Genomic DNA, 20,679 nt, shown 5'->3' with positions numbered 1-20,679 from the left:
TCGTTCCTGTTGAAGTACTAAAGCCACAATCCAGCTGTCTACACACTTGATGTGTTGCCATCAGCTTCCATATATCTTTCGGATTCACTCTTGTCCACTCTCCATCGGGTTTCTCCTCTAGTGTACCAATACATTTACTGGTTCCTCCCACCAACCTGACACCTATATAGAGACAACAGAATGGAAAAAATACTACTTTGATTAGAGGAAAAGCTTTTAGGCCACAATCTATAATATTTTAGCTGTTAGCTCTTTTGCACCTCTTGGTTCTCCAAACACCTCAATGCCACTAGAAACTAAGCTTCAGACCTCCCAAAACAAACTGATACGACTACTACTCGTCCTAAAGCCCATGACCCACCTAATTCCAACACACTTTGCTTGTCTGGGATGGCTTGGGGTAGAAGACAGGGTTAAGCAAATATGAATGGGATTAGCGATTGACTAAGATACTGTATGGCTGCCATGCAGACCCTTGCTATCCTGGTCACTTGATGTCATGTTTTAGTTTTCTTGATCACAATATTAAAGATGCACTATGTAACTGTCCTTTTCTAACCTGGACTTGAACCCGGGTCTCCTGCGCAAGGGCTGTATTTGTTTACCACTGAGCTAATTGTACCTGCCAGCTTAAAGGGATAATTCACTTTCAAACATGTTTGGGTTAATTTTAACGTCTACCCAGGATTTTGTGTTTCACCACAGATGGTTTTTAAGTTGTTTGATTCAGTATTTAGATATTTGATATTCATTTTATGAGACCTATACCCATTGTAACCCCAAACGGGGTCATACCTATGTTCCCCGGACCTATGTTCCCACACTAAGGTTATGGTTAGGGTTAGGTTTAGGTTAGGTCCTATACTCCCCGCTCTCCTAGGAAAGCGGGGAACATAGAACCTGGGGAACATCCCTTCAAACTCTATTTTGACCATATCGATCGAAAAACGTCCTTGGTTATGGTGACTCATACTGCCTTCCTAATACGTGAGGGGACCGTGTTTTTTTCGATTACTTTTACTTCATAAATGTTTTTAATAATATTTTTTTTTAAAGAAAAAAATGAAAAAGTAAATAGTTCAAATAAAAACATGGCCCTGCACGTATTAGGAGGGCAGTATGAGTGTCTTTAACTGACCATTTTTTTTGTCAAGCCACTGCCAACGATTCCGAGCATTTTTACTAACCTTTGAAAAATCATAGAATGATATTTTTCACAGCGATCCACCCGGCGATCACCTCATTACAAGTACGGGGGTCTCGGAGAATGGGGGGGGCGGGGGGGAACGTGCCGTCGGGATAATCCGTTCCATAGTTATGGGCGGTTGAAAGTGGCTTGTTTTCGCCAAAAACAACAGAACGCAGAGACTTTCATAAATCTTATAACACTGAACGAAACCAGCTTCATTTCGTTGTGATCACGTAATTTCTGGGTGTACTCTTCTTGGGTGATCCTGGGATCATTCACAGGATGCGGAAGAGCGCCCTCTATCGTAAAAACCACTGAAAACACAAATCTCGTCATTCGCGGTGTGAGCCATTGCAAAATATGAGGCAGTCAAAGGGTTAAAATGGAGTTTGAAGTTACAAAGTTACAGGAAGGGGGCGTGTCTGATAAAATGAAAATCAAATATCTATATACTGAATCAAGCGACTTAAAAAGTGCTCACAAAAGCCTGAATGGACGTTAAATTAACCCCAAAAATCCCCCGTTAAAAGACCCCTCGACACAAGATCTAAATGTCTCAATAGAAGAGCAGGGAGACCAAATACTACCACCCCAGTTATATAAGTTATATTGTATCAACAAACTGTACTATACAGATTAGACAAAATACAATTTTGTTCACAAAGAATTTCATAATACAGCTTTAAAAATGCTAGATTAATTGTTTACTCTTTATCCTATAGTTTCAATGTACAGTTTATTATTTCAATAGTATTACCATTGCTTATTGTAAGTCACTCTGGATAAGAGCATCTGCTAAATGCCTAAACTGTAATTATAAATAACAAACCAAACCTACAGTGTAGTTTGTCTTTTACCTGAGCAGGAGAGTCCAACAGCCTTGTCGGGTGAGCAGGTGTTTCTAGTTGAGTCTGAGGCTCTACAGTCGAGGAGAACAGACTCGTTGCCTTCACACTGGAACTCTTTGGTCCACATTGGAACGTTGGCTTTTCCATAGAGCCCCTCCAGGAGGATTGGATGAGTTCTACAGCCAAGCTGCCTACAGGCCACCTCTGCATCCTGCTGGTCAAAGTCACCTTCACACACTGAGACCCACGACTGATCAGACTTCACCTCCACTCTGCCTGAACACGAACCAGTCCCATTCACCAACCTCACAGACTCTGAAGAGAGGGGGAGAGAGAGAGAGAGAGAGAGAGAGAGTTTTCAAAATAATTTAAAATGTACTTTTCTTGATAGATACGGTAGATAGATCATCCTATAGGGGAAAATCAGTCGCCAAGAGGCAGCACAGCAGGATTTACATAGTTACAGATACAGATTAAGAAAAGCATTTGTTGAAGTCATTGTTTGTTACCTGAGCAGATCACCTCCGTGATCACATCCACCCATGGTTTACTAATGGTTTTGGCTGAAGCAGCAGTACCACAGTCCAGCTGTCGACACACTTCATGTGCTGCTTTCAGCTTAAATTCACGATCCTTAACTGTAACCCACCCTCCATTGTGTTTCTCCATTGTGTGCAGTATACCAGCACAGTGACTGGTTCCTCCCACCAACCTGTACAATCTGTACAGAGATAAATAACAACAAAATACAACATAAGAATACAAGAAAATAAATAGTAGAAAGAAGAAGGAAAAGGAAGAAAAGGGCATATGACTTTGATAAGAAGAAAACATTTTAGGCTACAATGTATAATGCTTAGTTGTTAGTTCATATTTGTTTACCTGGTGTTGGTTTTGGTGTTGGCTGAACCTGGAGAGCTGAGGAGAAAAATGATAAATATATATACTGTATATGAGTGTGACAGAATACATGGATCCTCTGTAGCAGGAAGAGAGATATTGGGGGGAGAGAGAGAGATAGAGAGAGAGAGAGAGAGAGAGAGAGAGAGAGAGAGAGAGAGAGAGAGAGAGAGAGAGAGAGAGAGAGAGAGAGAGAGAGAGAGAAAGAAAGAAAGAAAGAAAGAGAGAGAGGGAGAGGGGGTGCATCAGGACAAGTAAAAGGTCAACTCATGACTCAAGGTCATACTGTATCTCTATGAATTGAGTACAAAGCTTTCTTGGGTTTAAAATCCTCTTAGCTGACCTTGTATTGAACTGTACTTTCCTGTGCTTTGTTTGCAAAATGCTAATAAAGTATTCAATCAATCAATCAATCAATTTGACCTTTGACCCAAACACTCCAACTCTTTCAGTGCTTATTTATGGAATTTTGGTTCCGAGTGCCACAACCAAAATTAATTGTAAAAAGAAAAGTGCTTAGGAGCCGAGATACAGCCTTTTTCAGTAAAAAGTGAAACAAGAAGTGAATGGAGCAGCAAATCTTCAAATCATCATATCTTGGGTTCTGAACATGTTTTTCCCAAAAAAAAGAAAAAAAAAGAAAAGGAACTTTTTTTTTTTTTCATGACGTCTTTGACGTCATGTGGCACACGGGGCGTCAGGCCTCGTGACGTCTTTGACGTCATGTGGCACAGAATGAGTTAACACTAAATATGACCGGGACTTCTCTCTTGCTTAAGTGACTCAATGATGAATCCAGGACCTGAACCAGATCAATAACATGTCATCATCACTGCTGACTTTGTGCTTTGCTTCTGACACAATGTTGACAGTAAACTCAGCAAATAACAAACAGAACTGAACAAATACGAGGCAACAACACATCACCCCTGGTGAACAGTTCACGGACGTCAGTCGTTCTCAAACTTTTTCAAGTCAAGGCCCCCCCCAAATTAACATGTATTGGGTTAATCTGAAGACGACCTAGAGAGAGATTTGGCCACGGACCCCTCCATCTGAAAATATTTTGTGTCAGGGACCCCTATACAAGATTTGTTTTGTTAAAATGTTTCAAAAATATATAAAATGTTGCACATTATCTTGTTCCACAAGATTTCTCTGAAAATAGCAGATCTACAAGCCTGAATCGCATGAGCTCATATCTACTGTAGTTTAGAGTGGTTAAACTGATATTGATGCTATATTAACCAATTTTGCTGAGGACCCCCTGGAAACCCCTCAAGGACTCCTGGGGGTCCCCGGACCCCACTTTGAGAACCACTGCACTACAGTATGTGACACATACATTTACTCAAGTACTGTACTTAAGTATAATTTTAGATACTATTACTTTACTCTTTACTGTACTTGTATTTCCATGTTTCAATACTTCATACTTCTACTTCACTACACTACATCTCAAAGAGGCAAATTAGTACTTTTTTTTACTCTGCTACAGTGATTTGTAGATCTAGATTACTATTGCAAATCATTAACCCATTAATCCCATTTGTTTTACTTTGACTATTTGAAAATAGCAGATCTACAAGCTCACAAACACAATGTGACACATTATGAACTTTTTTCATCTACTATTTTCATCTGCAATGTTTGACAAATTTAAACACATTTCAATACTTTTAGTGTTGGTACTGTAAAGGCCCCTGCATGCTACCAAATGAGGAGGTCACCCTAACACCTTTTAGGTGTAACAGATGTAACAATGGATGTCAAATCCACCTTTTAGGTGACAGGGTGACCACCGAAAATGCTAGCATGCCAAGTGTATTTTGATGCCAACGCTTTTGTTCTTAAAGGCATACGTGACATAAACGTCCCCATCTACCAAGACAAACATTGAAAACACCAAAATACAGCGAGAGGACAGTGTGTTTCTGCAGGTAAACACCACCACACTACTCCTGTGGCTGAAAACATGCTGATATGGAGGGACATGATTGAAAAAAAACATGTAGGTATTGTTTTGTTATTTAAATACAGGGCAAAGTTACAAACTATGCCTTTAAAACATGACTTTTACTTGTAAACTGAGTATTTCTGCATTGTGGTATACTTAATAATAATAATAATGATAATCTGCTCACATGGTATCAGCAGGTGGTGGATTAGATCTACTTACAATGCAGCTCCATGGTTAGAGAAGAAAGGAGCAGAGTGGTCACACTCAGCCACAGTACCATCTTCATCCTGCTGTCTGCTCCTGTGTCTGAAGCTTCACAGATACCTTCAGCCACTGTCTGCTCTGTGTCTGAAGCTCTACAGATACCTTCAGCCACTGTCTGCTCTGTGTCTGAAGCTCTACAGATACCTTCAGCCACTGTCTGCTCCTGTGTCTGCTCAAGCTCTACAGAACACGGATCACAAATTCACGAATCATTTATTGAAGTCAAGCCTCCTCTATTTGTGAAGCACATTTAAAATGGGTGCAGTTCAGAGTCCACAAAAGCCAAATAGTTTGGGGATTACGGATGGAAATGAGCTTCTAGCTAAATCCGTCGTGTTTACACAGATTGATTGACTGCACTTGAGTGACCCCGATTAGTGAAAATGCTGTTCACATCGTATCACAACGTGAGGTGTTGTGAGCTTGTAGACATGCCATTTGCTGAATGTTTGCCCCAGAATAGGCATGCTAGGGTTCATGTGGTTAAATAAGTGAATGAAAGAGATTGAATAATGTTATTTTCCCTCTGTATGGCATGTTCTATTCAAAAAAGGTTAGACATTTTTTTCATTCTTTGGATCAATGTCAATCTTGTCATTGAAGGCTGATAACTGGGACTAAGCTACTACTTGGGAAGGGCTATCATGTTGGAATATTATCTAGGGATACAGATCTTTTCAAAATACCAAACTAGAATTTGCCACCTTGAGTGTCCCTGATTAGTGAAAATTCTGCCCTGGGCCGATGGACTAATACTGTAGAACTGTCTTTGTCATGTTAATGTATTGACATCACTGTATCCGTATGTCAAAATGTAAACAAAAATAAATAAAAAATCGTATGTGATAGGGTACACAGAAGCACCACGAAACAGCTGAGTTCTATTTACCTCAACCACGGTACCTAAAGGGACGCATTATTAGCACCCTCTAGGTGGTATAGTAATCAGATGAAACTTTTTGTCATTTTTTCTGTAAATGAGATCCAGTCTACAGTCGTCTAAATCAGCTTCTTCAGCTTGCACATGCAGATGGGTCCAAAGTTGGCTGCTAGGTGTGGAAGGACCATCTCTCCCAGTGTTGCTGTGAGGGGTCGGAGGTCGAGTACCTGAAGGTGGATGCCGAGGTTCTCTCTGGCCAGGTGGATGGCCTGCTCCACCACATACTGGTTCTGAAGCTGGGAGAGGGTGCAAGTGGAGTAGACGATCTCTCCTCCAGGACGCGCTGCCTCGATACCAGCCAGCAACCACTCCATCTGCAGCTGGGGCAGCATGCGGTCTCTCCTTGGTTCTGCTCCTGTTGAATATATAGTTGTTGTCAAGCTATGTAGTATATTTGCAGTTTCCCCGCTTGAAAGGGATGGTACAGTCTGAGTCCATAGTACATGGTACAGTCCATAGGAGGTTTTAACTGGGTTCACTCATACAATGACCACAACTTTGGTTTTCCTTTTAGTTCTTTGCTTTAGTTTTTGTTGTTGCAGTACAGCTTATGTAGGTAGTGTATGGTTGTTGTAAGTTGTAAGGTGAAAAACCTTAAATGAAAAATAAAACATAATTACTGTAAATACAATGCACATGAAATAATGCAAATATTCATGCTTTACATATATTTTTTAACACTTATATTGTTTGATATTGTTTTTTTATGAATTGGGTTTTTTAAACAACAACAAATGCAGTCTCATATGAAATGCAAATATAATACTGAATTTTAGCAGCGTTCCAACCGTTTTTATCAATCTATATCTCAATAAACAATCGTTTTTAAATCAACAATCATGTTGCTTTAACTTGAGGACATCAAACAAACAAATGACATTGAACTACAACGCACGTTCTAACGTGCGCCACAAACGGTAAGTTTTATGACTCTTAACCCTTCCATTGTGTTTGGGTCTTTTTTGACCCGTTTTCAAGTTTGAATAGGTAAAAAGTACCCTTTACATTTCTTTATTGGAACGAGGCTTCATGATATCCTCAGAAATAGCCATTTTAACGCAACTAAATTATTTATCATCATTTTCATTCATTCTGATGGTCTAAAAAAAAATGACACTTGTGGTGTTAGGGTCCGAAATGACCCGGCAAAGAAGTGTGGCTCAATTCCCCCCCAAATAGTCAATATTCAATGTTTACATGTTTGAGAGTGAGAGAGACTTGTCCTCAATTAGCATTTGCTATCAGGAGTAAAATAAAGTTTGAGTTTATGAAAAATAAATGACTTTTTACCTTCTATGGTATAGGGCATAGAAGTGGCGGCCATTTTCTGGTTCCACTTCAAAATACTCAATGCATTTTTCCCATTGACATTTCCAAAAATATTTATATCAATTAATTTAAGCCTAGAATCAAGCCATCCAGGGTCCTGGTGAATCATGACCATAAAACGTTTGATTATGTGGAAAAACTTTTTTGAAAACGGCAAAACAAAGGGTATTTATTAAATATAGTATATCATATAATTAAACATAAAATAAATAAAAATCACAGAAAAAAAAGTTTTTTGGTCATGATTCACCAGGACCCTGGATGGCTTGATTCTAGGCTTAAATGAATTGATATAAATATTTTTGGAAATGTCAATGGGAAAAATGCATTGAGTATTTTGAAGTGGAACCAGAAAATGGCCACCACTGTTATGCCCTATACGGGTCATTTCGGACGCTAACACCACTAGTGTCACTATTTTTAATAATTTTAACATTTTTTAAAGTTAAAAAACGAAAAAAAGTATTTTATTTTAAAAAAAAATTGGAAGTGTGTTCTAATTCTTCTTCTTAATTATTCTATTATAGCTAGATAACATAATTATCCATTGCCTTCATTATAGGAAATGTAATGAGTGAATTTTAACATTTTAATAATAGAAAGCAAGATATATTGAAAGATGAAACCGTAGCCCTAACCCAACATAATATTTTAAAAAGTGTTTACATGGATATGAATGCATTACAAGTCAACTATGAGGTGGGAGAAAAAATATAATGAAAATACAATTTTTTTGAGTATTTTGGGCTGATTTAAATCACGGGTCAAATAATTTGACTCAAATTTGACCCGCTAACACCACAAGTGGATGCAGTTTTCTATCCACAATGCAAGGGTTAAACAAACAAACAGTTCGTCTGTCACCGGCTGCCTCTCCATCTTTTTATGGCTGCACCAGTGCTGCTTTGATGTGTTCTGCGCGACGTTGCTGCTGCTGGACGCACGCTTGTTTGTTTGCAATAATGGAGGATTGTGGAGGATTCTCCTCCTTCTCCCTTCTCCTCCTCTGTGATTTGATTTACAGCTTCTTTCAGGTGCAGTGCTTTATAGTGTAGTGACGCTGATTAGTGATTGGGGAATGATTTCAGACAGCTGCCACTCTGTCAATCAGCCGGACTTTTTAACCCTTTGATATCCAGTGAGGATTTTCCAAGTTGACTTCACAGTTGTCGTCCTCCATGATTGAATGTCTATCCGTGGTGGAGGGGACATCAACGAGGACCCTGTCAAAGACGTCCTTCTCCATTTCACCCCATTTTGTGCCATCGTGGGAGGTGATACATAGTCAAGCTCCTTCGGAATGTGGCTGTCGATGACCTTTCTGAGATGTGAGGTTCGAGACACCGATGTATCATTCACACATAGAAACCGTATGGCCTGTGTCTGAAGCAGAGCCAGGGTCTTTCCACCTGGGGCAGCACACAGGTCCAACACGCTGTGACCCTCCTGGACATTCAGCGCCAGGCAAGGCAAGATGGAGGCGGCATCCATCAGGTAGTATGACCATAAGCCATACACATCTGGGGTCAGTTGCACCACCTCACACTAAGTTTAAACTTAGCCTAGTTATTGCTTAAATGGCTTTTAAAAAAGCCATTTAACCCATTTAGCCGGGAAAGTATGTGTCATTTTTAGATTTCTTTGGCTATTCAAAAATAGCAGATATACAAGCTCATAGCGCGGCACCGAGTGCCACGCTATGAGCTTGTAGATCTGCTATTTTTTGTTTTTTTATGTGATTTTTTTTGCAAATCTTTAAATATATATATTTTTGTAAAATATATATTCAAAGATTTGCATTAATTTTCACGATTTAAAAAAAAATTGCAGATCTACAAGCTCATAGCGCGGCACTCGGTGCCGCGCTATGAGCTTGTATATCTGCTATTTTTGAATAGCCAAAGAAATCTAAAATGACACAGACACTTTCCCGGATTGAATGTGTTTAAGCTATAACTAGGCTAAGTTTGAACTTAGTGTGAGGTGATGCAACTGGCCCCTGGTCTAGCAGGCTTGAATCTTGTGATATCTGCTCTTGGAAACACTAAACACTTGATATTGGGGCTGAGCTGTGGCAGTTCTTGACCAACGCAGTGTACTCCTCCTCCGTCCTGCCCTCTGACTTTGCTCCACCATCCTGATCTGTGTTTATGATGAAGTCCCTGCAGCCCTGGGCCTGTAGCTCAGCAACGACAGCCTCGTCGGCAGAGAAGCTCTTGAACAAGGTTCCGTACTTGCGCTCGGAGAGCAAGCTGACCCGGACTGAGGGCCACTGTTGTTTTCCCAGCAGGTTCTGCAGGGCCAGATTGCTGGCAGGATACCTGGGTCGAGTTCCAGCCCATTTGGCTTTTACACGGTTTGGTCTAGGAGCTAAACAACGTAAATCTTAGATTTTCCTGAGGAGTAATCTCGTGTCCATGAGTGCCGCCATCTTGCCGTGCTACCGTTTTAATATTCAATACAAGTAGCTTGTACATCTGCTACGTTTGAACAGCTGTAGGATAAAGTAGGTCTTAAATGGGTAATGTATGTTTTGCAATAATCCTATATTAAAATTGCCTAGAGGGTGTGTGCGTGCGGAAGTGTCAGGGAACTCCATATATGAGCAGAAAAGGGAAACAGGCAGACAGACAGATACATACAGAGATCTCCCTATATGGGCATAAAAGGGACACAGACTGACAGACAGATGGGTACAGAAATATCTATACAACCGCAGATGTCCATATGGAGTACCCTGATGTCATCAATATGACATCATAGTATTGATTGACTGATTGACTGATTGATTGATTGAATACTTTATTATTAAAGTGTTTTCTCTCTCACACTTGGAGGGGAGGTTCCTAGTCTAGTGGCCTTTGCCCATTGAGGCATGCCCAAATATGGAGTCTAGGCCAGCCTATGATGTCAGCACTATGACGTCATATCCATGACATTAGGGTACTCCATATAGAGATTTCTGTATCTCTATGTCTTTTGTATGCCCATATATGGAGTTCTGAGTCAGACAGGGACAAATATGGAGTCTAGGACAGTCTATGATGTCAGTCCGTGGCAATGTTATCACAAGGACAGAAGACGTTACATATTTGGGTTGTATTTTAGATAACCTTTCCGGCGATAAAATGGAAACAAAAGTAATCAAGAAAGTCAACCAAAGGAATACGATTTTTGGGCAGGATCTCCTCGTTGGTCAGTAGAAATGCACTGAGGACACTTGCTGAAGCACTCATCCAATGTCATTTTGACTATGCATGCACCTCATGGTACTCCAGCACCTCTAAGACACTAAAATCTGAACTACAGACCTCTCAAAACAAACTAGTCAGACTTCTACTAGGCCTCACACCTAGGACTCTAGGACCTAACCCCTGCTCATTATGCTTGGGTGGGACGGCTCAGGGTAGAGGACAGAGTGCAGCAATTTGCAATGGGCCTGGTTTTCAAGGGACCAGTGCCCATGTTCCTGTCAAACTACAGTACTTCAAAAGAGTGTGAAACGCCCACGGGCACAACACCAGAGGGAGCTCCACTGATCTCATTCCCCGGCACAAGCATGGGGATGCACTAATTCTACTATTATGCCACCAAAATGTGGAATGCCCTGCCATCGACAGGTGCCACTCCCTACCCTCCCAAAACCGCCATAAAAGAGCACCTGTCTGCAATTTGCAACTGGCCTAGACAATATTGATTGAATACTTTATTAGAAGAAATGCAAACAGCACGAGTATAGTCAAACACTTGGTCTAAAAGGATAACACCAAAAAGTCTTCTAGCTTGTCATAAGAAATCACCCCCCACAGTTTTTCTGTATTGATGATTTATTGTATAATATTGTCTTTATATGTCTTGATTAATTGAATTCAAAGGACCACAATGACAACAAGCCCTCAGGGCTTTTTGTGCTATCTTTTTAGCATTATTGCATAACTGTACCTCTGCACTTTTTGCAAACTGTAACTCATTCACTGACTTATTTCTGTCTGTGTTTGCCCACTGCCATTTTTGATTATTTATTTTTTTTACCTTTTCAACTGGTCACAGAAATGTTATATCCATTATGATCGCTCGTCCGGCCATTTGTAAGCATACACGGTATCAGTGTGCGTCGCCCAGAGAAGAAACATTCCAACCGCGACCGCCCCTTGGCTTGTAACAGTATGTTGAAAATAGCATGTCTCGCGAAATAAAGTATTGTACAAAAGTACAAAAAAGTACAAAAAAAGTATTGGGATGACGTTATTTCCGGATCCATGTGAGTAGAAAGTGAAAGTGATCACTCGGCGCGATCTTTTCTAAAAACACAAAAATTACATCAATTACGTCCTCGGCAGGCTGGGTTTTTGGAAGAACAGTCTGTAGCCTCTGCCAGGGTTTTGAACGATTTTGGTACCGCAGAATATTTTCCTCCAGTATGATTGATCCCCAGATGGTTTCTAATCACAGATGAGATTCAGGTGTGGTTTCACAAATGTCAACGAGGTCATTGTGACCTTGTTGACATGTGTTGTTTGATGTTTGAAAATAGCTCAAAACCAGTAGTTTTAAACCAAAAAACAAAGTGAATTGTTTGTCCGTTTGAATTTTAACATTGAAGTGAATGGAGCAGCAAATCTTTGAAAATTGTTATCTCCTAATTCGTTGTGAATAACGAAAAAATTAAAAGGACGTTTTTAAACTTCTTTGGCAGGCAATAGCTGAATTCCCAAAGACGTTTTTAAACGTTTTTGGCAGTGGGAGTTTTCGCATTTTCCGATTCAAGACAATGGGGAGAATTAATTCACTAAATAAATTAAACAGAGGTCTTCAACAGGGGGTCCGCGACCCCTAGGGGGTAAACAATATTTTTGTTTGAAAAAAAATATTATTTTTTTCCCCAAAAATGTCAAATTGTCTTTAAACATAACATGAATCCATAGCAAACAGATAAATGGAGGCACAATGCACAATAACATGGTATGTTTATACATATTTTGTAGAGAATTTTTATTTTGCACACCTACTGGGGCAGGTGCGTATAGTAGCAGGCAATATAAAACACAATCGTATACATAAATATACAGTATATGTGGTAGCAGGGGTCCCTGCTCCATCTCCCCATCAGTTTGGGGGTCCCTGGCCTGAAAAGGTTGAAGACCCCTGAATTAAACCATACAACGTATCGCTTAGCAAAATGGAAGCACACGATTCCCGACATTCAAATAAATGTCCTTAAATTAGGTACCTGATATTTAAGTAGGCACGGGCATATGTATGCATTCAATAACCATCTTGAAATGTCAACTTTACTTTGTTTCTGAATCTACACCCATCTGACCTAGCAGCCTCTATGGGCTGATTGTAGGGCATTTAGGCCCTAATATGTGGAGGTTGTGGTTCCTCCTGGACCGACTGTGGCTGCTCTTCTTCTCCATATTCTAGGGGGAAACATTAGCCAAAATAGCAGATCTACAAGTTAACAATGCCTCAAGACACATTGTGAACTTGTAGATCTGCTCTTTGTGGCGAAGAGATTTGGAGTAGACGCTAACTCAATCCAGTTCACTACAGGTGTTTAAGTGGTTAAAAACAACAAACCTTGTATAGGCCCATCATCAGCTTTGAGTGTAATTGATCATAGTATGTTGTATAGCCCACATGTAGGTAGCAACGTGGTGTTGTTTCTGAAAAGCTGAAGTGCTTAGAGAATTTTTTATGAATGCAGAATGTTATTTAATTATCATAACTGAACATGTGAAATACAACAGAGATGTTGGTGCTTCATAATAATGGTGCCAGACCAGTGAATGGCTGAGCTGACAGCAGCTGTGCTCAGTCTATAATGTTTTATAAATATACTTATAATACATTATAATCTGCTTATAACAGTGTATGATTAAAATAACCCATAAATAGCTATGCTTAATGACAATCATAATTACAGGTCACTCACAGAATGTTATTTTGGCCAGGATCTTGTTTCATAATAATTTTCATAGTTGTAATACATTATAATAATTATACAATGCATTATCACTGTTCATTAAACGTAAATAATCCGAAACAAAATCTATAAATAATGATGATATTGATTTGAAGTCATAAGGCCTAGCCCCAGATCATACGTTTGTCTGATGTCATTTATCAACTCAGATTGATCCTTTGAAAAAAAACATTTGTTTCTGTTTAATGAACAGCTTCTCTGTGTATGAATCTATGTGCATTTGGACCAAAGCGTTTGTCACAAACTGCAGCTAAAGGTTTTTCCCCCCTGTATGAGTCCTCCTATGTCTATTTAGATCAATGTTGGCACAAAAGCCTTTGTTACAAACAGTACAAGTGAATGGCTTTTCCCCTGTATGAGTCCTCATGTGTGTTTTTCAGTGTTGGCAAGTTACTTTTAAAAAGTAACTAGTTATAGTTATTAGTTACTGCTCCAAAAACGTAATTAGTTACTTTACTAGTTACTAAATTATGAAAGTAACTAGTAAAAAAATGTATAAAATAAAATAAAAAATATATATATTATTTCCAAATGATTTTGATAGGCTATACATAAAAACGTTTATTTGTTTCTTCTTCTTTAGAAATATTTTCTTTCACATCAGGATGTAATGATCATTATACTCAGAGCAATACAATAACCCACCTATCTCCCACACTCCCTCCCAAGTCAGTTATCAGTTTGAATGAATTTGATGTCATTTGCATATAGATGTGAGTGGCCTTAATTTAACTGACAAAACCTTTTTTTTATTTTAAAATAAAAAACCTCTCACGCTTATGCCAGTGTACTATACACACACACACACACACACACAGTTTTAGTGTTGCTCTGTGGCACAGTGAGAGAAAAGACCATTGCAGTCATTATGAAATGTAGTGGAACAATTAAACGTCTTTCTGCACTGTAGTGGCCCTGCTGCTTTCACTGCTATTTTGCTGACTAGTTCTCTGAAGGCAACAAACTCAACCGTTGCGATGGGAAGCATGTCCTCCTCTACAACATACCTGGCAATCAATCTGTTTAGTTGAGTCTGGGTGACATGCTGTGGCGATTTAAAAAAAAATAGTTTTTTGGCTGTTTAGATGGATGGAGTAGCTGTAGCTCCATCTAGATCACTGCCGGTGGAGTCTTCTTTGGCGACTAGTTTTATAACCCCATGTACTTTAGTTAGGTGCTTCAGGAGATTAGCATTGCTGTTACTCGATGTGGACAATGTTTTCTGTCACTGCAATGTCTTTAGCGCCCTTTATCCCCACAAATTCTAAATAATGGTTATATTTCCAAGCTGCAAACTAACGCTGCGCTGTCACTCAGCTGAGACTGTGTGTGTGCGGTTGTGGTGGTGGGTGTGTTGCCGTGTGTGTGTGTGTGTGTGTGTGTGTGTGTGTGTGTGTGTGTGTGTGTGTGTGTGTGTGTGTGTGTGTGTGTGTGTGTGTGTGTGTGTGTTAGCAAGGGAGGGTCTGTGTATGGCAAACCCGCCCAACTCTGTCTCTGATTGGCTTAGGCTGACATTTTACCCCCTGTTAACCAATCATCACTCCTCTCTCTATGGCCACTTTCACTTTCTCAAGTTAGAGTGAGAGGGAGCGCTTGAATTAGCCTGTATCCATCCAAGCCTGCCTGTCCTGTTTAGATGACAGGCAAGCTGCTCCGCGCGGGAGACAGTTCAGTTGGATCACATAATGTAACGCAGTAACGCACCTTTTTAAATCACAGTAACTATAACGCTGTTACTGAATTGGAAAAGGTAACACGTTACGTTATTAGTTACCGCAAAAAGTAGTTGCGTTACGTAACGCGTTACGTTAGTAACGCGTTAGTCCCAACACTGGTGTTTTTAGATTACAGTTGAGACAAAAGCCTTTGTTACAAACTGTACAAGTAAATGGCTTTTCCCCTGTATGAGTCCTCATATGTCTTTTTAGATCAATGTTGGCACAAAAGCCTTTGTTACAAACTGTACAAGTGAATGGCTTTTCTCCTGTATGAGTCCTCATATGTCTTTTTAGATCAATGTTGGCACAAAAGCCTTTGTTACAAACTGTACAAGTGAATGGCTTTTCCCCTGTATTAGTCCTCATATGTCTTTTTAAATCACAGTTGTGACGAAAGCCTTTGTTACAAACTGTACAAGTGAATGGCTTTTCCCCTGTATGGATCATCATGTGTTGTTTTAGATGACTCGATTGAATAAATCCTTTGCTACAAACATTACAAGTAAAGGGCTTTTCTCCTGTATGGGTCCTCATGTGTCTTTTTAGATAACCCTTTTGAATACAGCCTTGGCCACAAACTGTACAATTAAAGGGCTTTTCTCCTGTATGAGTCCTCATGTGTATTTTTAGATTACTCTTATGTATACAGCCATGGCCACAAACGGTACAAGTAAATGGCCTTTCCCCTGTATGAGTGATCATGTGTATTTTTAGTTGTCCCTTACGATTAAACATTTTGCAACACACTGTACAACTAAAACCTTTCTTCCCTGTGTGACTCTGCAAGGAGTGAGTTTCTTTGGATGATTTCAGGTCCTGGGACATCTTGTTGCTCAAAGACAATCTCTGTCCTTCCACATGTTGTGTCTTGTGTGTCTTGTGTGACTTCAGTGTGTTTAAAGGTGACTGATCTACACTGGGCTCCCACTCATCACTGTCTTCAGTGATGTCAGATTCAGAACAGTGTGAAGAGAGGAGCTGGTCATCACTAGTTGGATGTGATGTTCCACAGTCCTCTACATCAGCTTGTGTTTTCATGTGTTCAGTTGAGGTGTTGGCTACAGGCTCTGTGTCTCTGTCTTCACCATCATCACCATCACTTTTCACTGCTAGTAATGTCAGCATTGGCCTATTAACCTCTTCTGGTCTTTGAAGTAGCTCCTCCTGCTCCTCTTTAACGTGTGGAGGCTCTGGTTCCTCCTGGACCAGACTGGGGCTCCTCTCCTCATCAGGGGAAACCTCCTCTTTACACACAGGGAGGTGCAGGACGTCTGGGGAAAAGATACAATGAACACATTTTGTTCTTTTCTTTTTTAATTAAGTGTTACCTCTGTTTCATAGGTGTGATAGTTGGAGTAACTTCCGCTGTAAATAAATGCTCCTAAACCATATATCTATCCTCATGTATCTAAGATATTTGTATATCGGCTGCAACCATTCTTTGCAGAAATTGAACAGATATGTACTGTAATGAAATGTTTGAATCTATGTGTACAATACAGCTGTCTATCATAATAGATGATCAGTAGGGCCGGGCGGATTGACGGCCACCTATCGACATATCTATCTTTGCAAAAATCACCATTTATTAATGTTTTCCTTGTTTTGTCTGTTTGTGTGTTAAGTGATTCCCACCACATTTCAGCTAAAGGGCTGGGGCATATGACTTCTAATCAATATCAAGAATATTTAAAACGTTTCGCTCAATTACTTTCAATAATTCCCCAGAAACATTTATAGTGAAAATTAGCAGATCTATAAGCTGAGCTTGTAGATCAGCTATTTTCACAATTTTTGCACACCACCATTGTACAACTTGTGAGCGAAGGTGAGTGGAAATGGTTACACAACATTTATGTAGCTTTTGTCGTTTTGTATTCAGTTGAAGCTCAGCTCAGCTTGGATTGTAGCTTCGTAGATTTTGTAGCAGCAACAAACATCAGGTGTTACTTTGTAACTTCATGTCGCTGGATTACTTTGTAACTTCATGTCGCTGGATTCTATTGAAATGAATGGTGGACTGTAGCTTTGTATCTGCCAGTGTGAACAGAGCATAAATGTTGGTTTTAATGTATTTTTGATTAATTGTCCAGTCCTAGTAGGCAGAGATCTCTGATCATATGTGAGACCAGCCACCACCTGTCTGTCTGACTGAATGAACAGAGCGCCACCAGGTGGCTGAACTTGGCTCGGCAACATAAGAAAATATGAGCACAACTCAAGTGTCAACAAGTAGGTTTCATTAAATGCAAGGGACATTTCGCCGATTTTGCAACTAGATCTTCTTTTAATGAAGTTTAGGACTCACAATCTGTGTTTTTAGATATCTAGTAATCTTCGAAGATTTCGTGACGTTATTTACGTCACGAGATATTGGTCTCATTCCTTTCCGCACTACATCGCGTCTCAGTCAGACCAGGTCCAAAGACAGCCCCAAGGGGTGTCCGTAACACTTTGTTCAACCTTCATTCCCCACTCGGCCACTCCCATTAGCTGCGGCCAGCGGGCAACCCCCCTTGCAGAGTGAGGCATTACTTTACCTGAGTTATCTTCTGATAGTTGTACTTGAATGTTGACATGAAATAATAATCCTGTTTAGTGTTTCATAAGCGCAAGCTGAACAAAAAAAAATACAGCGTGGAGTGGCGGCGCTGGTAAACGAACACCGTCGCGAAAGGCTAGGATCACAATACCAAGGATTCAACAGTGATGTCACTACTATGCGACACGGAAGTAGAACTGCATAAAGATACCAAGGATTTGTCAGTGATGTGACATCACTAACGAATCCTTGGACATATATGTAACTAGATGAACGTGTGCGAGGTACACGTTCTTCAGCTCTTCTAACTTCCAGTGTTGCCAGATATTGTGAGAGAAATAAGCAACCAGGTCTATGAAAACAAGCCCAAAAGAAGATAACTAGGCCAAGAGCACTTTACCTAGACATGGGATATTATATATTTGAAAATTGCCGAACTACAAGCTCACAGCGCTTCGCGACCCATTGTGAGCTTGTAGATCTGCTATTTACAAAAAAATCGTGAGGGGGAAAAAGTGCAAAATGTGGAATATTTTTGACACATATTTGTTAGGGGCTCCCAGGCACAAATTATAATTTCAGATGGGGGTCTGTGGAAAAATACATGAACATGTTTGAGAACCACTGGTTTAAACAACAATCAAAACATTTGGAAACAAGCCCAAATATCAACTACATTTTAGAAAGAAGCCGCTTATAATAAGCAGACATGGCAACACTAACATGCTGTTTGTATGTTGTTGTTGTTGGAGATCACACCCACATGCACCAAAGCATTATGGTCATTGTAGTAATGCAGCAGTCCAGTCAAACCCTAGTCAAACACACAGATTTCATTATTTTTCTGGCCATAGGGTGCACATTTTAAATTGTGCTACTATTATCTACTACAAATACTATTACCATTGAGTGATTGCAGTTTCTTCCAGGGGTGAAATGCTCCTTTAAATGCACGGTTCAGAGGAGTTCGGAGTTCATACAGACATTCATTAAAATCTCCTTAAATTAGGTACCTGTTATTTAAGTAGGCACTAGCATACAGTATGTATGCGTCCAAAAAACATCTTGAAACTTCATCTGATCTAGCAGCCTCTATGGGCTGATTGTAGGGCTCTTCGCCTTATTAGATTAGCACTTATAAAGCTTGTTTTTGTATATACCTGAGAGAGTGTTGCACCTGGTCTTCCTATGTAGTAATGTCCATGTTGACACATCAGCCTCTTCCTGTTCCTGTTTAATATGTGGTGGTTGTGGTTCCTCCTGGACCAGACTGGGGCTCCTCTTCTCCTCATGTTCAGATGAAACCTCTTTACACACAGACAGAAGGAAGACAGAAGAGGTAGAATCAGCACCACAGCATCCATTTTAGAGGCAAATCTTTCCAGTGATAAAATGGCAACTAACAACTGGTCAGTAAGAATACATTGAGGACTCTTGACAGGAGCACTCATTCAAAGTCTCTTCGACTATGCATGCACCTCATGGTAACAAAGGCCTTAAAAACAAGGCTCCAGACATCCTAAAACAAACTGGTAAGGCTACTTCTTGGCCTCACATCTACAACTCATTTAACCCCTGCTCATTTTGCTAGGGTGGGATGGCTCAGGGTAGAGGACAGAGTACAGCAACTTGCAAAGGGCCTGGTCTACAAGATACACTACACCACAAAGACACCCATGTACCTGTCAAACTACTTCACAAAGGTCAATGACGTCCACAATCACAACACCAGAGGGAGGTCCACTAATCACATTCAACCCAGATTTGGCGCAAACAAGGGAATAAATGTGTTCTCCTGCTATGCCACAAAAATGTGGAACGCCCTACCAACAGTCATAAAGGAGTTTAAATCCCTGCTCTCCTTCAAAACCACTCTAAGAGAGCATTTACAGGTGGCTGCAATTCGAAACTGGCCCCTGTAAACAGTCAAAGCCCCCCACCAACCTGCTCTGTGTAGTTTGATGTGTGGCTGTAGCATCACGTCCAGCAGTTTGTTTTGTGTCTCCAGCAGAGTTTCTAGTGTCTCTATCTCTCTCTGGAAGAGGTTGCACATGAACTCTGCAGCCGCACTGAGGCGCTCCAACACAAACACTCTGACATTAAGCTTCACACTACAAACATCAACACCACGCTGTTTTTCCAAAACACACAATATCTCCTCTCCCACCGACGTCATGTGTTCATTTATCTTCAGCCGTGCAGACTCCATTTGACACATTTTACCTCCTTTATGAGACATTTTCACCAAGCTCTCTGTTCCTGCTGTAATACATTACATTACATTACAGTCATTTAGCAGACGCTTTTATCCAAAGCGACTTACAATAAGTGCATTTAACATAGGTAGGGAACGAAACTACTAATCACCAGAAGCATTACGTGCATTCTCTTCTAAAACAAGACCAGGAGACCTGGTTCTGCCAGACCCAGAATGAAGTCCTAGTATGTAACACACCTACAAACCACTTTATAACTGAAGTTCATGATGTCATGAATAGTTCGTGACGAAAGGGGACGAAAGGGGGACAGACTTTTTTGGCTGGGGCCGGGGGACAAAGTGACCATGCCCATGTATGGAGAAAACAGATACAAAGCCTCATGTAAGCCCGACCCCTTGGGTCTGGCAAAAAAGCAACCAAGAGTATACCTAGCGCTAAAGTAAAAGTGCAATATATCAGCTACCTACTTTCATAAACATATGAGACAAAATAGGAAAATCAAATGAGCAAGAGCTAAAACAAATAAGTGTATCGAATAAACAAGATCCAATAAAACAATAAAACAAGAGTTCGTACAACTAGTTAACAACAAGTAGGCAAGGCGAATCTGTGTTCCGTGAGCAGAAATAACGGAGCAGAAATAAGACTTCCGGTTGACGATCTCTTCAGAATAAGAGTACCCTCTAGAGTAAAAAGAAACCATTGAAAACCATTGAAAAACGGTTCATTTGCACATTAAAACTATAAATTAAGCATTTAAACGAAGCTATATAACACATAT

The 20,679-nt window shown here is 40.2% G+C and overlaps 1 protein-coding gene and 1 pseudogene across 2 annotated transcripts; both read right to left on the bottom strand.

Moving 5' to 3' along the window:
• Positions 1 to 6,160: 6,160 nt before the first annotated feature.
• On the bottom strand, positions 6,161 to 9,861 carry LOC308097429 (5-cytosine rRNA methyltransferase NSUN4-like; annotated as a pseudogene). The gene is made up of 3 exons: positions 9,424 to 9,861; positions 8,595 to 8,950; positions 6,161 to 6,469 (listed from the first exon to the last, which is right to left on the bottom strand). The product of its transcript is annotated as a 5-cytosine rRNA methyltransferase NSUN4-like (transcript).
• A 4,757-nt stretch (positions 9,862 to 14,618) lies between these two features.
• Positions 14,619 to 19,918, bottom strand: LOC308097428 (uncharacterized protein; the record flags this gene model as incomplete). Its single annotated transcript, XM_080445188.1, has 4 exons — positions 14,619 to 14,666; positions 16,275 to 16,408; positions 18,840 to 18,986; positions 19,624 to 19,918. The coding sequence occupies 4 exons, from the start codon at positions 19,916 to 19,918 to the stop codon at positions 14,619 to 14,621; spliced, it is 624 nt and encodes a 207-aa protein (XP_080301314.1).
• Positions 19,919 to 20,679: the final 761 nt, after the last annotated feature.

Source organism: Gymnoscopelus braueri (assembly GCF_963280865.1).
Source record: "Gymnoscopelus braueri genome assembly, chromosome: 12".
NCBI classification, from domain to species: domain Eukaryota; kingdom Metazoa; phylum Chordata; class Actinopteri; order Myctophiformes; family Myctophidae; genus Gymnoscopelus; species Gymnoscopelus braueri.
This window is presented reverse-complemented; position numbering and strand designations above follow the sequence as displayed.